This window comes from Pantherophis guttatus, chromosome 2 (genome assembly GCF_059756535.1).
Source record: "Pantherophis guttatus breed Tessera chromosome 2, ASM5975653v1, whole genome shotgun sequence".
Classification (NCBI taxonomy): domain Eukaryota; kingdom Metazoa; phylum Chordata; class Lepidosauria; order Squamata; family Colubridae; genus Pantherophis; species Pantherophis guttatus.
Genome location: NC_142064.1, coordinates 69,865,444 through 69,883,408, shown reverse-complemented (window position 1 = coordinate 69,883,408; position 17,965 = coordinate 69,865,444). Strand labels below are relative to the sequence as shown.

Below are 17,965 nucleotides of genomic sequence, written 5' to 3'. Positions count from 1 at the left end.
TGTTTCGCGACCACACTCTCAACAACCTTGGCCACAAAACGAAGGTTGGAGACCGGACGATAATTTACCAACATTGCCGGGTCCAGGGATACCTTCTTGAGGAGAGGCCTCACCACCGCCTCTTTCAAGGCGGCAGGAAAGACACCCTCACCCAACGAAGCATTTATAATCCCCTGGAACCAGCCTTGTGTCACCTCCCGAGAAGCCAGCACTAACCAGGAGGGACACGGGTCCAATAAACAAGTGGTTGCGTTCAGTCTACCCAGAATCCTGTCCACATCCTCAGGGGTCACAGGATCAAACTCATCCCAGATAACATTCTCAAGACCTGCCCCTGTTCCTCCTCCTGAGACTACCCAGTCGGAGTCCAGATCTTCCCGAATCTGAGTGATTTTGTCATACAGATATTGAACAAAATCCTCGGCTCTACCCTCCAAGGGGTCCTCCCGCGCTTCCTGATGGAGCAGGGAGTGGGTCACCCTAAACAGGGCGGCCGGGCGATTATCTGATGATGCAATAAGAGCAGCAAAATAGCTACATTTCGCTGCTTTTATCGCCACTAGGTAATTCCTAATATGAGATCTTACCAGTGTCCGGTCAGATTCAGAACGGCTGGCCCTCCAACTACTCTCTAGGCGTGTTTTCCGGCGCTTCAACTCCCTCAACTCCTAATGAAATAATATCTGTAACCCTAATATCAAATGTATGAATCTGTGATTTTCTTCTGTTCAAATCAAATACTACATTCCTATATAGGATTTTGAGAATCTAAGGCTTTAAATAGAAAGCTATGAAAGTTCTTTAATTTACGTTAATGAACAGATAATAGGCAAAGCAATAATATATTTTATTGTTCCATATAGCAACTCCTTAACAATGTTGCATGTGTCTAATGACAGTAAATTGTATTTTGCATTATGGATTATTAATCTTTTGGTTTAATTTTGATAACATTTTGATGTTGCTCTTTAAATTACTAATTCAAATGCTTACTCTTCTCAATATTAAAGGTAGATGTTGCTGAAAATAAAATTTGTTTCTGCTGTGAAGAATTTATGCCAGCAAAATGCACCGAGAAAGAAAATGCATTGCAGTTGTATGCAATCCAATCATGCAGTTCAGTTCACCTTCTACTCAAAGTAAGATTACTAATACTGACTGTAGTGGTTGTAAATAAACTGTTATAAATAGAAACGTGATTAAGAATAATATTGATTTCTTTCCAATGCAGAACTTCCAGACTTTTTGATGCCTTTTTATTCAGGACCTGTAGGAGGAAATACTAAGGAAAAAAAGACAACATGTAACCTTATTTGACCATGTTTGGTCATGTCAGGGACTATATGTAGGGCTTGTTGACTTTATCAGAGTGCACATTCTGCATGAAGAAGAGAAAGTTAGATGTGTAGAAAGTGAGCGTGTTCTTTGTAGAAAACATATTCTTTAAAAGAAATCATTCTACTCTTTTTCCTCTGGAATTAATATCTGCTCCCCCATCCTTTCACACTTTACAAAATGCAACTGTATGTAAACTTAATCATATGCTTGCATCTGGAAATATGACAGTGTATGGTAAAATTTGAATGCATAACTTTGTCTCTCAGGATTGATATTCATTTTTACAATGATGTTTGTGTTTTCACTTAAGTGCAATATTTGTTTTCCTCAAATAGCTATTAGAAATCTTGATCTGTATCACAACTTTGGTGTGGATGATAGGGAGTCACTATTGTAACATGCCTGGCATATGGCTATTCAGACTTTCTTTCAATACCTTCAGCAAGAGTTTACTACTTCCCAAGGGAATCTGTTCCAGTGTTGAATGGTTCTTACCTTTAGGATTTTTTTTCCTGATGTTCAACCACATTTCATTTTCTTGTAATTTAAACCTGTTTTTTCTTATGCTGATTTCCGCAACATTTCCCAATAGCTCTGCCCCATCTTCTACATGCCAACCACTGGACTACTTGAGAGCAGCTGTCACATCTCCCCACAGTTCTCTTCTCCGAGATGATCATGCCCAATATCTCTAGCCATTCCTTGTAAGTTTCACCTTCCAGATCCGTATTAAGATTTCTAGTTCTTCCTGTTATTCCCCATACTCAGTACATTTGTATAGTGAAACAGGCTTCCTTATTGTCATGGGCCTTGACCTGAGCATAAGCTTAGTTCCACACAAATAGATGGTGTGGAGTTCCAATTCTGTATCCACACTGCAGTGATAGGCTAAGGTTTAAAATTCCTTTACCTTAGTGCTAATCTCCATTTAGATGGGTTCTAGGGCTGGCTATCTGTGTGAAAAGAAACACCTTTCATTCCAGGCCAAACTGTGTGAAAAATATAACTTGTAGCATGGCACTAAAAAAGGATTAACTTGTTGATTTGGTTCTCTCAGAAGCAGACATTCGATAAGATTTACAAAACAACTTATCTGAACCACCAGAGATACTAAAACATGCTCGGAAATCTATAGAAGTGATCATAATCTGTAACAGGCATTAAAATTTATATTTAAGTTGACAAATACATTTCTGTATCTGAATCTCTTTGTGGATTAAGTTATTGGTAAATTGGATCTTTAAAAAATGTATAAATTGCATAGAGGAAAGGTATCAGCGAAGAACATTGTAGGAAGAGACCCATGTTAGCCGATGGTGGCAGAAAATCAGGAGTCTGGTAGCACTAGCAAGTGTTATTAAAAGACATGAGCTTTCGTGAGCTGCAGCTTACTTCATCAGATAAATAGAGTAGCTAGACTTAAATTTAGATTTAAACTGGAGGGAGAAGAAGAGAGAAAATATGCTGGTTATGCAAATGTGGGTTACATGAATAGAATCCTAGGGAGTATGAGCAAATTACAAGGTTGCTAGTATGATACACAGTGATTTTTTTGTACCACGGTTGTCAAATTTGCGTATAGCATAGTTTTTAGGTGAAGAAAAGGCATCTGCTTAAAAGTTAACTAAATTTTGTGCTTGGAAATCAAAAGAATTAATGTGTGTACTTTAAAATATATATTTGGTGAATCACAATTGCAGTTATTCTTTTCAATTTTTTGTCCTTCAGAAAGTTCTCTTTGCTCTCTGTGCTCTGAATGCCTTGACAACCACTGTTTGTTTGGTAGCTGCTGCCCTACGTTACCTGCAGATATTTGCAACTAGAAGATCCTGCAGAGTAAGTGAGTGCAGGACACACTTTCATTTTAAAAAAGTAGATATATTAAGAAGTTACTCTTCTGTTCCTGCTATAACAGTGTTTTATAAAATTTTATCTTGTTAGGAAGAACCGCAAATTTATACAGAGGAAGTTGAGGAAGATGGCCATGCTTCTGATCCTGATGATTTTGTGCCACCAGCCCCACCTCCATCATATTTTGATACCTTCTATTCTTCCACATCACGAGGCAATCGCAGGTAAAGTAACTCACTCTTGATATTCTGAGACTTGACAACTGATTTAATCAAACCTTCTTACAGGTAATCCTCAATTTACGACCCTAATGGATCTTATCCTTTAAGATCACAAGTAGTGACAGTTGTTAAGTAGAATTGCTACATTTAACAACTGCCTACCCTTGCTCTCTTGCTGCTATCTCGATTATATAGGCAGTTGATCTCCAAATAACATTTCCTAGCGCACTGTCACTCCAAACTAATCCTATGACGCCACCATCCTATCTACAGATTCAGGTCCCTCAGCGCCATCTGTTTCACTTCTCCTGTACATGGCCAGATAGCTTGTCAGACGACATTTCTTTGAATATCATGAATTTCAGCTTCTTTTCTTGCTTCTTGAATGGGTTTATAATACATTCTGTTAAACTAGGAGTGGATAACATTTTTGTAGCCAAGGACCTCGCTTTATAGATTTTAGCAAGGACTGGTCAAAAATTAGTGAGCTGCACTCATCAGTATACTTTCAGTTACAATATGAGGTTCTGATTATCATCTTTAAAACTTTTAATGACATACCACCTAGCTGCTTGAAGGAATCTCCCTGTCAAAGTGTGCCCATCCCTTTTGATCTGACAGGGTTAGCCTGCTCCAAATCCCATGAATAAATGTCATCTGATGGGACCCAGAAAATATGCCTTCTCTATCACAATTCTCTTTGTGATTTCCATAGCCCCACCTTGACCTTAACATCTGATTTTTCTCCCAGAATTTGGAATAACTTGGATGCTTAGGATCTTGAAGAGTGCTGCCACAGTTATAGGGGGCTATGCTAGGTTTTTTGTGTCACTTTTACCTTCTGTTAATTGCTTTTTTAAACCTGTTTTTAATATATGCTGCCAAGGATTATTTTGAGTTGCGCAACTAACTAAATTTCATAAAAGTGGATAAGACAGGGATTTTTTTTTCTTTTTGAATATTTTTTTGGCAATTGAGGAAATAGAGCATAAATTGTGAACATAGCAATATTGGACCCTGAAGTTGCAGGTTGCCTAATCCTATCTTAAATATTTAAGATTACAGGCAGAATCAATTTTAGCGAAGGGAGGAAAAATCTTGATACGTCAGGTGGTGACCCAGTGAGTTTGACACCCCTGCTCTGAGCAGTCATCTGGTTCAAGGTCTTTTGGAACCCTATGACATCACAGAGGTTAAACCAATAACAATCCTAGGCCTTGTGGCATATGTGATTTGCCTTATAAACCCAACGCCATGTAACTTAACTTAGCATGAATAGCATTAGTCCACTATATATCAGAGGAGTCAGTAGCAGAAAGATGCAAATCAAGGAGTATAGAGGAGAATTGAGCAAAGTGGTTGAGAGGTTGACTTTCAGAATGCCTATTTGGAAATAAAGAATAGATTACTATAGTGCTGGACTTTTTTATTCTATTGTTGTAACAATGGCAGAGGTGGCTAAAGTGTCTTATCTTCAATTAGCTGAAAATATGGAACAGTTAGATAAGGGATATTTAGATGAATCCCCTCATGCATTCAGTGAATGTGGAGAAAAGATAAAGGGAAGATCCTTGCTATCTATGTTGTCTCTGGACAATCATATATTTAACATTTGTGTAACAGATATCATGTACCTTTACTTCTCTCTCATCAAGTAGTGAGAACTAGCTAACCAAGAATCCTAGTTTTGTGGAAGAGCCATAAACAACCACAATCCTTTTCTGACTAATTCTGAGCATGCAGAAACAGAGCTTACAATCCATTAAAGGATTTGTCCTTCCCCCTTCAGAAGAAGTATGATGTGCAGGAGGGTAATAGCTACAATTGTCTTCATCTTTCTGCTGGCGGGGAAAAAAGCTAATCATTCATTACTGTCAGCCTGTCTTTAATTATAGTTGTTACAGAAAAAAGATGGCCATTCTAATTCTGTGCATAAATGCTCCCTGCGTATCTTGATTTCTCTCTGTGCCTCTACTTACTGTATATTGGTGGACACTGTAGATTCAGAAGGACCCTTGCTATGGAACAGTGCTCGCAGTCCTGATCTCTGGGCCAGGAACCTCCATACTCAGCCTCTCTCTCATCAAGGCCAGCTGTCTGCAGTTCTTCTGCAGATTGTATGAGCGCAACAGGTCTGCAAAGAGTATTGTAGGAGAAGGATTGGCAGAGCAGGCGGAAGGATAAAAAGAGGGATCAACTAGAATCATCAGGTAGCCATAAATGAACTAAGTCCAACCCCTTCCCTTGATTGCCATTGACTCTTACCTAATTCTAAGCAAGGACTGGCCATTAGTTAAGATTCCTGTGCATTTATTGTTTTTAGCAATAAATCAGTTAAATTGTACCTGCACATGAGGACCTGGTTTTTTTGCACCTGACAAGTATTTGACATTTGGATATTTAATACTTTAATTGGATTCCATACTTAAAACGTTTTATTTCCCTCACAGAAAATAATCCTGTTTAAATCCTTGTGAATACACTTTTTTAAAAACCCTATTCTCTATATTGTTTTTCTACCAAAGATCGAATTCCATTATCCTGACTTTTGGAGCCTGTGCCATTAAAATGTTATGGACATTCTTTAGTTGATGCAACCTTTTTCTCTTAGGATGCTGGGTTCTGATGTTATTCCATTACCACACATTTATGGAGCCCGAATTAAAGGTGTTGAAGTTTTCTGCCCTCTTGATCCCCCACCTCCTTACGAAGCTGTGATGAGCCAGATAAGACATGAGCAGGTATTGTCCAGGGCATTCTTCCAGCTTAACGTGCTTTCACAGGGGTCTGTGGTACATTGTCACATCCTTCAGATGGTCAAATGTACCACTTTTTTGCTACTGTAATGCCACATATAGTGGAAATGGAAGCTGTTGAAATAAACATTTTATACTTGATCTAGGCTTTGGACTTTGTTGCTTTCCCACTTCCTGCTTTTTTGTATCATATAATGTTAAACATCAGTTCTGAAAAAAAAGTATACACCCAGGTAGTCCTCGATTTACAACCACAATTGAGCCCAATTTCTGTTGCTAAGCAAAACATTTGTTAGGTTTCGCCTCATTTTACAACCTACCTTGCCACCGTTGTTAAGTGAATCACTGCACTTGTTAAATTAATAACATGGTGGTTAAGTGAATCTGGCATCCCCATTGTCTTTGCTTTTCAGAAGGTTGCAAAGGGTGATCACATGATAAGTGTGAAAAAATGCTTTTTTCAGTAGTGGTGTAACTTTGAGTGATCACTAAATGAACTGTTGTAAGTTAAGGACTACTTATTCTGTTTTTACATTTTTGTTTGTTCTAATTAATGTATTAACCAATTCTAATCAAAATTAGTCCTAAAAGATTATTATGTTTTAAACTTATTTGATGGTTATCTGAAGCTCTAAAATTGTAGGCTATACTTTCTGCTCAGTGCATGTTTTTATATCTCAAAAATTCTCAGTTTTAACAAGTAATTGTAATATCAAATATGGTTTTCTTAAATCTCAGATCATTTCTGCTTTTAAACTCTCATAAACATGCTAGAGTTTTAAATATCTGTAAAGAACAAACTCTCAAACCAGAATGCACTTAACTTTCTATCTTACTCATTTATGGTCCTTCTGCAAGTATAAGAATTTGGGAATTCAGAAATTAATAACTGCTAAACTTTTTCATAAGTCTCTGGGTTTTTTCCCCTAGTTGGCATGTCTTGTAATCTCACATAAGCCACAGTCACCCTGTGGAATAAAGTGACTAAGGCCATTGTATAGTTGTGTTTAAGTATCTCGCCCTCCCGTCACATGAGCTTCTTGTTATATCACAAAGCTAAAGGTAATGAAAAGTAAACAGGAAGTTTCATGCTGAATCTAATTTATATGAGTGACTTTTGGAATTATTCTATAGGAATGACAAAGTCAGAGTTCTTTTCCACCTCTGAATCTCCTCACTAATGTCCAGGTATTTACCTTTGACCTTTAAGAAAATTAGCTGTTTCTTCAACAATTTGTTGTGACACATTTGCAAGGCTGTTTGAAGATAAAAGCTATGTGCATTTGGTATGACTTGGACTCTGTGGCTAGTCTGTATAGGTAGGTTAGGTAGGCAGGCAGGCAGACAGACAGACAGACAGATAATCTATCTACCATAGAAATGTATTTGCTGCCCATCTCCTGGGTGATTTTGGGTGGCTTACAGCAGAAAAACTTTAAAATTACCAACTATAAGATAGCAAAACAGATAAAATAAAATCATTAACACAATGAAGGATGAAGGAGGGAGCTGGACCACAGGGACAGGGATGGGATTAGGTTTAAATTAGTCAACAACTCCAGTGTGAGGCTCCACCATTGGGTCCCCAAGCCATCTGGCAGAGCCTGGTCTTAAGGCGCTTAGGAAAAGTCAGAAGGGTGGGCTGTCACTAATAATGCAGACTTGGTGAATAGTTCGACAGTTTCGAGGGAATCATTTATTTAGCAGAGTGATGGCGTTCAGGGGGAAAACTGTTCTTGTGTCTAATTGTTTTGGTGTGCAGTGCTCTATAGCATCGTTTTGAGGGTAGGAGTTGAAACAGTTTATGTCCAGGATGAGAGGGATCTGTAAATATTTTCACAGCCCTCTTTTTGACTCGTGCAGTATACAATACTTAGATGTCAAGAAGTAAAATCAGATTATCACTACACATAAAATAAATCAGAATGACCAGAATGTTTAGTAAAGGAGATCATTTTTCCTGGAGAACATTTGTGATTTAGTGGTGTTTCTTTGTAATTCTGTTTAAAATTTACATTTAAATTAAATTAAATTTAAATTCTCTAAAGTCAGGAATGTATTTCTATTTCTCATTAATTTACTTAGAAGATTACTTTTATTTTTATATTTAGGAAGATGCATCCAATTCAGCTGTCACAGAAGCTGTAAATGATCCACCTGAACAAAATGATACACAGGTACCAGAAGGTAAAAAGTGTTTTTTGAAATATTGTGCTAAGGTTAACAATGAACTACAAGAAATACAGTAATGATTATTTTCTTATTTAAACTAATTTACTGTATATAACAATCGTTTTCTCTTAAAAAACGATCACTCTGGAACAGCCTTTCTCTTTCTTTCACTTAAACATTGTAGGAAGAGAACCATGTTAGTCTATGGTAGCAAAAGATCAGGAGGTGTTTGATTTTTGACTAACAAATTATATTTAAAAAAAACAAACAAACCTCCAGCTCATTTCATCAGCTGCATAGAGTAGCTAGACTGCTACAGGGTTTAAACTAGGGCTAGGGGGAAGCGGGGGAATGGACGTCAGTTAAGCAGAGGCAGGGTGCACATAAGACACCCTGTATTTGCCTGTATTTCATTGGAATGTATTAAAAACCTGTCATTGTATTTGTTCTGTCCTTCTGAGATTGCCTGCACCTTTGTCGTAGGTGAGTTCAGCATTCTTTCACTCACTGATGGAGTTGGCAATGCTCCACTGGATTCTACATAGGACAAACAGGACAAACTTTGCACAGAGGAATTAATAGACACAAATTTGACACCAGGAAACAAAACAAGGAAAAATAGCATTGGAGCACTTCAGCCTTGAAGGGTCCTTGAAGTGACTCTTTTGGAATAACAGGACTTTATCTCCACCATTGCTAATGAAATGAGTAACTTACTGTTGGATTTTGGAAGCAACTGAACAGAACTAAAACCTTATTCATTCTAAAGCCTATTTCATGGTAGTGTTGTTATTTGAGGAATAAATTTCACATTTTCTTTTTGTCCACAATGCTTTTGGAATGGTGATGTTGATGTTAATTTAAAAGTATTTTAATTATTTGTTCGTAGTCCCCACTGTTTTAGAAATGTGAATAGGGAAAATATAGAAGCCCTGAATTAGATTAAAAACTAAACTGAAGAAAGATAATGCACACTTATCATCTTTTTATGACCTTGTATTGATGGGGTTGTCAGGCTATTTAAATTAGTTTTGAAAATACAGTGTCTAGGGTAGACCATGAACAATAATTTTATTTATGTTCTGTCTTCTAGGACGAGTTCTCACAGTTTACAATTTTAAAAAGTACAGAATACATAATATTAATAAGTGCAACATGTATTTTAAAATGAGAGAGAATTATTGTTAAAATCAATGAAAAGACTTCCAGAATAAAATAATCTTTGGACCTGGTTAGGCCTCACCCGACAGAATACATACAATTCTTATTAGATTATCCCAGTGAGGGATCCTTGAATCCACAAATATCAAGCTATGTTTTTTTTTTAATCATTGAACTGAATATTGTGTGCACTGCTCTTATTTGGATGAAGGGAAGAACTAAGAGGGTACTCAGGAGAAATTGCCAAGGAAAGTTTTCCAACAGCTTTGTTTAGATCTGTAAAGCGAAGACAAGATAGATATGCTCTATCTCGGGGGTGAAATGCTCCCGGTTCGGACTGGATCACCTGATCCGGTAGCGATGGAGGCGGGTGGTTTGGAGAACCGGTAGCAAAAATCCCTGCCCCCCCCCCCATGCCCAGCTGAGCCGCACAGTCATCAGAGGCTTTTTTTTGTTTTTTACTTTTAAAAGCATTTTTTTCTACAACCTCTTTGGCAGAAAAAAATGCTTTTAAAAGTAAAAAAAAAAGCCTCTGATGATCGTGCGGCTCAGCTGGGATTGTCAAAGGCTTTTAAAAGAAAAAAAAACCTTTTTTTCTTTTAAATGCCTCTGACGATCCAAGCTGAGTTGCCTGATCGGCAGAGGCTTTTTAAAAAACTCAGCTTGGATCGTCAGAGGCATTTAAAAGAAAAAAAGCCTCTGCCGATCAGGCAACTCATCTGAGATCGTCAGAGCCTTTTGAAAGCATTTTTTTACAATCTCTTCGCCGAAGAGGTTGTAGAAAAAGTGGTTTTAAAAGTAAAAAAAAAAAATGGCCACACCCACCCAGTCACATTACACCCCCCCCACCAAGCCACGCCCACAGAACCGGTAGTAACAAATTTTAGATTTCACCACTGCTCTATCCTCTGTGTGAAGAGCTGATTCTGAATCTAGTGATTTGATGGATAAGTGGAAAACATTGTTTTGAGCTTAACATGATGTTTTGAGTCATTGTATCTCTAACTCTTACCATTCTTTATTGATTTGTTCACCTTTATTCTTCCTTTATCAAGGTTTGTTAGTTCTCTGGGATAAACCTTGTTTATAACCAGTTTTACTGTGTGATCCCCTTGAAAATTGTACGCTATTAGAACACAAATTATTATTATTTCATTTGGATCAGAATTTGAGAGACCAGTGAGCCTCTTTTGAAACCCAAGTATCTATGACCCACCTGAAAATTAAGAATTTGTGTTCCCTTTACTTTGAAACAAGATACTTCTAAAAAGAGCTTTGGCACGGTTCCCCATTAAGAAACAACTCTGAATTAATTATTTTAAATCTCATGTCACCTGCCCCAGATCCATGCCCTTGTTTTTTTCTTGACAACAACATAGAAATGGTTTGTCATGAAATTGGGGAATATTAGTTTTTATATATTCTGAGGACAATAGGAACACATGTTTTTCATTTCTGCAAGCTATTTGGATAACACTGATAATTCTCAGGTGATTAAAGCAAAGCATGTCCTTTCATGTCCATGTTTTTGTAATACCACATACCCAAGTTTACATATGCTTGTGAACATGATGTTAAAATAAGAAGTCCGGCTTTTTAAGATTTACAGTTTGCTTTCTTTCATCACTGAAACATAATTTGCCAGATAATAATGTAAGAATTCTGTTAGACACTTGTCATTGGCGCATTGGCAATACTTTAGATAATGAGCACACATACCCTTTTATAATTGTATTATCTTGATTAACAGAAACCTTTATTGTAATGGAAAGCTTTATAAGTATTGCTTGGTAACCATTGTTTAACTTTAAATGACTGTAGAAATCTGTTTAAAAGAATTATGTTTCCAGAATTTTTGCTCTCCCTGCTTTGTATTTGTATTTGTGTGTGTGTGTGTGTGTGTGTGTGCACGTGCATCCATATGGGTGTGGGTATGAAGAGAGACAGAGCACATGTGAGTTCATGCTAACTGAATTTCTTGTTCCTGTCTTTCTTCATTGCAGGAGATGAAAGTTCTCCTAATTCTTTGAGTAGAGAGACTACTTTGTCTCCGGATGCCAGCTTGGTACCTGTGGGGACTTCTCAGCTATTCAGAAAACGATCAAAAAGTGATCCTGTTCTTCAGACCTTTCCATCCAGAGGTGACCTGATTCTTTCTCCCCTTTCTAGAAAATATTCTTTATCTCTTTTTTTTTTCTGAGACCTCAAAATGAAGGAGATTTATTAGCATTAAGAGTGTTCCTTCTCAAATGGCGTTGTTGCCTTGGAGCTATAAATTATTCAATGAAAAATGATGGTGGTCTTGTTAGAATCAGGGCCATAAGGCCCAGTGAGACCCTCACCTCAGCCAGAAGAGCAGGAGTGGCATTTATACACCAACTCCCTCCCAACCCCATCAGTTCTTCCAAGTTTGCAAACAGGGTAGGGGAGGGTTTGGCTGCAGCCATCAAATCTGAGGCTTAGTTTTGTAGACATGATGAATTTGCAGAGCAGTGGTGCTGGAGGGCTGTTTTCTATGCCTACCTCATTCTCATTCTAAAAGGATCCTTCACTAAATATTACTATTCAGCAGCCTTTGCAGAGCCAGGTATTGATAGACAGGTTTCTTACAGTAATTCTGCTAACAAGGCAAAGAACAATAAAGAAGCTTTAGGAAAGGGAAGGGAGTAGTTGCAGTGCATCACCCCACATTTGAGTATGGATCACTTTGCACCAATATGAATGTGAATTCTTATCCATCTCTTTTTCCCCTCAAATGTATTGCCTTTAGAAGTGCAGTGTCCCTCTACACACACACACACAAATAGAACATTGGTAAAAATATTTACTAACATTACAAAATTAACTTTAAAAATATCAGAAAGATATTAATAAAATCAGCCTGTTGGAAATTCAATTTGAAATGTTATTTAAGTACTAAATAAGTCAGTATTTAAATTGAATTATTTTGCAGTAATTAACAATCAGTATATCTCAAATTATTGACTTTTTAAACTATATCACAAATGTTTCCGACGAAGGTGGTGCTGTTATCAAAGCCTGTCAGGATTTGAGCAAAGCATTTGATAAAGTTCCAAATAATGAGTTCAAAAAAAGTTGTACATGCCGGGACTTAACCATTAGGTGGTTCAATGGTTAAGAAGTAGGCTCAGGGATAGATCCTAGTGTGTGATTATTAATGGGGCACTGTCTGAACAGAGACCAATCACAAGTGGTGTGCCACAAGGCTCAGTTCTAGATCCTGTTTGTAAATGATACAATAGAAGGATTGCTAGGGAAGGTTTATCTTTTTGCTGCTGTCACAGAAGTGTGTAATAGGTTGACATTCTGGTGGTATTTGCAACACAGAAAACAAGTTGGCATTGCTAGAAAATTGATCAGAAATGTGGAAACTGCAGTTCAGTGTTCCTAAATTTAAGATCATACATTTAAGAAAAAAGAATCCTCTGGCAGCATACACTATTGGGGTACAGTGTTAGACAGACAGAATTGCCCTATCCATGTTGGGAGTGGTCTTGGTGGTCTTTGTTAGGTTTACTGTTGCTTGTTTGATAGTTTCTTGATTGGGATATTGTCAGTGGTGGGATTGAAATAATTTAACAACCGGTTCTCTGCCCTAATGACCGGCTGGGTGGGCATGGCCAGGGGGCATGACAGCACACAGATCTCCTGCATTGTCCCAGCCAAAACGGGACACAGAAGTAATTACAAAATGTGGGCTTTTATAGACCAGATCCAACAAGCAAGGGGTGTGAACTGCACAGAAAATACACTTTTGTTTGGTTATGAAGAAATATCCCCAAAGTCAGATGTACACTAAATGTAGACTGACTTTTAGCTGCACACCTCCCCAGCAAACAGCAAATTTTGAAGCTCCACGTAAAGATTCATTTTAGGATAAATAACCACAGTTTGCATGTTGGAGGTTCCTAAAGGAATGCTGGGAAACTGTATTTTAAAGAACATTTGAGGGAGTGGTGCAGAATAGCCCTTCTCTGCCTGAGGCTGTAGAGACCCAGCACCAATCAAAACACTTTTTGTGAAGCAACTGATCAACACTGACAGTGTAAGCTACTAGTATATGAAAATAAGAGCAAACTTCACTACCTTCTTGTACTGATTATGTTACCTAGTTTGGTAATAAAACATCTGCAAGAAAACCATCAAGCTCAGAGAGCACCAAGGAACCCACAGTTCAACCCTGAGCTACAAATATTCTCTTCTATTGATAAACACTTTTTGGTTACATGGACTCAGAGCCTGCGTTATACGAGATGGTTTCCACTGGATTTCATTCTAAATTTTGATATGATTTCTGTAAATAAGGAATGTAGAATTATAATGGCTGGGTATTTGATCCTTCATACATGAAAAAAATAAGCTAAAGGATAAACAAATAAAAAACAGATTTGAAAAAAGAAAAGGCTCAGGAAAGAAAAAGAGTGAAAGTGTAAGAAAGAAAGAGGAAAAGAAGGAAAACTGAAAAAGAATGACTTCCAACTTTCTTTGGTAGAGATATAAGTAAAAAAAAAAATCAAACTCTTACTCTAAGATTAACATTTGTCTACATTATTTTCATAATCCCTTATTTAATCATCACAGCCCAGATCAACTTTTAATTTCAGTTTCTCATAAAAAATCCAGTAATGTTTCATATTGCTTTAATCACTATTTGTTAACAAAACCACAACTGATTTATTTAATTGCACCAAACTCTAAATAAAACAGTGTAGACCCATGCTGCTCAAATCTGGCAACTTTAAGGTGCATGGACTTTAATTCCCAGAATTCCGCCCATCTTAAACTTGCCATGACTTAAAAACGCTGGTCTACAGATTGGGATTTTTCCATTCCTCTTTTACTGGTTCCTACTTACTTAAGAGCAATCATAATGCAAAATCCCCATTCCTGACTCACCCCACAGTAATGATAATGCAAAATCTTTATTCCTTGTTTTGGGTCTGGAAGGCCGCCTGTGCAACCCCCACCTGTGCCCCGTTTTGGGCCTGGAAGGCCTCCTGCACCACTGTGGAAGCCAAATCAGGGCGCGCGGAGGACTCCCGGGAGGGGTGGAGAGGGGCCAGCCAGAGGTGGGATTAGCTGGTTCTCCGAACTGGGCAAAAAGTTAACAACCGGTTCACCTGAACTGGTGAGAACCGGCTGAATCCCACCTATTGTTTGCTTCTTGATTGTTAGTTTAATGTTAATCTTGGTGTTAATCTCTGGTCATCAGCATGTTGATTGCCAGTGAGGTGATGGTTATGTCTTTCTTGTTCACTTTTTGGCTGCTTGTCTCTTGAATGGGATGTAGATATTGTTTATGCCTATGTGCTTGTTGATGGCCAGTTTAGTAGAGTGCCAGATTTCCAGGAATTCTCTGATTTTTTATGGACTTGGCTTCGTCTATGATGGTCACAGTTTCCCTGTAGAAACTATGGTTAAGTCTGTCCTTGTATTGTGAAATTAAGGAGTTTTTATCATGTTTTCTGATTGCTAGGTGATGTTCATCGATGCGCTCTGCTAGTCTTCTGCCTGTTTGTCCTACAAAGTGGCTGTTTGCAGTCCTTGCACTGAATGTTATAGATGACTCCTCTTTTTCTTCTGGGATTCTGAGTCTTAAGATGTTTTAGAGCAAGGGTGTCAAACTTGTGGGCCGGATGCGTCATGCGCTGGCCACCCCCACCCCCGGTTTAATGAAGGGGGGAAAAGTTGTGATACATCACGTGACGACAATGTGACATCATGAGTTTGACACCCATGTTTTTGAGGGCTTTAGTTGGTTTGTGTGCTATGTTGATGTCATGTGGTTGTAATAACCTGTTGGTGATTTCTGATATGGTTTTGATGTATGGCAGTGTTATGTTTTTATAGCTCGTGTTGATTGTGCTATATTAAGTTGAATGTTCAAGCACTTTTTGATGAAGTTATGTAGGTATCCATTTTGTTGGAAGATAGATCATCTGTTTTCTTTTTCTGATGTTCAGGTTGCTGCAGTGTGTTCGTGCTCATCTAAATACTGTTCTTACACAGCTCTTCTTGTGAGAGGTTGCGTTGTTAGTTTGGTAGTGGAGCACTGTTGGTGTAGGTGGTTTTACTATAGACTTCTATTTCTAGTTTGCCATCGCTGTCTCTACTGATGAGACGATCTAGGAAGGATAGCATGTTGTTTTTTTCTTTCCTTAATAATTTTTCCCTTTTTAATCCCATATGTTTGTGATTTCTGCTTTTTTGGTAATTGATCTGCTTTTTAAATCTTAGTTTTGGCTAACTACATATATTTGACTGGTTAAATACATTGAAATTATCCCTCAAGTAAATTTACATAGCTTCTGTATATAGTATGTAGTATAGTTAGTTTCTGGATAATAGCTTGGATAGGGTGATTAAAATAATCAACTCCCATATTAAAGATAGATTATCACCACTGCGTTTAAGACAAAGATTATTCTTCTTTTTAGTTTCAAGGATGGCAAAAAAATTCTACACTCTAGTCGTTCATTCATAATTCACTTAGACATGCTCCTGAAAGACTATTTAAGATCCAGGGTAGGGTAGGGTAGGATAGGGTAGTGTATTGTGATATAGTGTTAAAAACAGGTCAACAACTTCTGATCCCAGAGTTTACTGGGTGATTCTTGGATAGTCACATACTCTGGATTTTTGTAGTGATCACATCACAACACTGTGTAGGTACTCTGCTCTGAACTCTGGGAAAGACAGCAATATTTAAAAGGGGTGGGGAGAGTAGAGGGAACAGGGTATGTGCAAAAAACTATAATACAAATTCTTGTAATTATGGAATTTCTGTTCTGTTTGTAACATTAATTAACAATGATGAATATTCTACAATGGATTCCTGATTTATAATAACAAATATCTGAAGTGTAGTGCAGATATGTTTTACTCAGTAATTAAAATCAGTTTGATTTGGCTTCTGAGATTGCTACATTCAGGCATATTTCATTCAAGCATATTTTTATGGGGTTCGGTGATTAAGTTTAATTATGGGGTTCTGCCAATTATAGAGGTATCCTAAGAGTCCAACAGTTTGATCAAAATGTCAACATAAGCACTGCAACTTCATGATGCAAGCTCTGCCCCTAACATATATCTAACATTGTGATGAAAATAGAACGTTTGGTTATTTTATTTATGTATTTATTAAATTGGTATGCCGCCCATCTCACTAGAGTCTAAGTGACTGTAATGGTAATGGTAAAAATGGCAGTTTTCATTGTGGTTTGTTGTGTGCTGTCCTCACTCTGAATTTATGACTGACTCTCTGTGTGTAAACTACTAGGGTGCAACCATTGAGATTTTTATTTTGTTTTATTTTGTCTCCAGGTCCAGTGCTAAGTTGCGAAGCTGCTACTCAAACAGACCGAAAACCACAGCTGGCTACTGTCATTTTGCGGAAAAGTCTGAGAGCAAAGGCTACTGCACGCTCAAGGCCTCAGTCTTTAATAGACTACAAATCATATATAGATACTAAGCTTCTGGTAGCCAAATTCTTGGAGCAGTCCTCCTGCAACATGACACCTGACATACATGAACTAGTAGAAGACATCAAATCTGTCTTAAAATCAGATGAAGAGCACATGGAGGAAGCTATCACCAGTGCCAGTTTCCTCGAGCAGGTAAGATACAAACTCTTAAAACAGGTTGCAGCTCTGTTTGGGGAAGGAAAGGCCAGCTCAAAATGAGATTCAGTATACGTTGCTGTCTGGTGTTAGCTTTTTTTTCCCTTGGGAGAAGACAAGGTAATCTTTCATTCTAGTCTGCTAGTTACAGGTTTCTTCTTTAATTATAGTTATTCAATTTCTGTGAACCAGGTTAGTGAAGAAGGGCAGAAGATAGTGGACCTTTTGTCCTTATTTAATGACTTACGTGTTGATTTTTAATTTTTTTCCTTCTCTCCAAATTAGTAGAAGCATATAGTACGTACTTAAGGAATAAATGTGATCTTATCCTATATTTGCACTATCCAGTTACTTTGCAGTTCTTAAGAGTGAAATAGGATTTTGTTTACTTAGTAAGTTAAAGGGAGAGGTAATACTTGTGGCTGAAGCTCTCCCCAAGTTTAGCTGGTCACATGAAGGGTCAGGTCAGCCCTTTGCAATGCTGTGCATGCTTGTCTATAGAACATGGAAATCTTCAGCTGACAAAGTAGAGAAAATATGGAGTTTGTCCTTCCAGAATTAGATCATCCCTCTTAGACTGACTGTTCTGGAAATCCATTATTTTTAAAAAAAATAAAAATAAAAATATTTATGGGAAGAAACTAAAGAAAACTGAAGAAACTTACTGCTGATACTAAAGCACACTCACATACATATGCACGCAGACCCCAAAACCCTCTGCAGTTGGAGCAATATTCACTTGTGTCGTATCCATACTTTTGCATAGATTCACTTACGACTGAAGTCTTTCTAGCGAAATGGCTTAATTCCCAATCAAAAGGAAATA

The 17,965-nt window shown here is 37.7% G+C and overlaps 1 protein-coding gene across 4 annotated transcripts in view; it reads left to right on the top strand.

Moving 5' to 3' along the window:
- Window positions 1-17,965, top strand: part of ENTREP1 (endosomal transmembrane epsin interactor 1) — a 31,039-nt gene that overhangs the window by 10,910 nt on the left and 2,164 nt on the right. For all 4 annotated transcript variants that reach the window (XM_087886165.1, XM_034410273.3, XM_034410274.3 and 1 more), the window contains exons 4-10: window positions 1,011-1,139; window positions 3,067-3,174; window positions 3,280-3,413; window positions 6,022-6,151; window positions 8,278-8,353; window positions 11,503-11,640; window positions 16,844-17,136. In XM_087886165.1, the coding sequence (XP_087742291.1) occupies window positions 1,011-1,139; window positions 3,067-3,174; window positions 3,280-3,413; window positions 6,022-6,151; window positions 8,278-8,353; window positions 11,503-11,640; window positions 16,844-17,136 (1,008 nt within the window). The remainder of the gene's footprint in view (window positions 1-1,010; window positions 1,140-3,066; window positions 3,175-3,279; window positions 3,414-6,021; window positions 6,152-8,277; window positions 8,354-11,502; window positions 11,641-16,843; window positions 17,137-17,965) is intronic.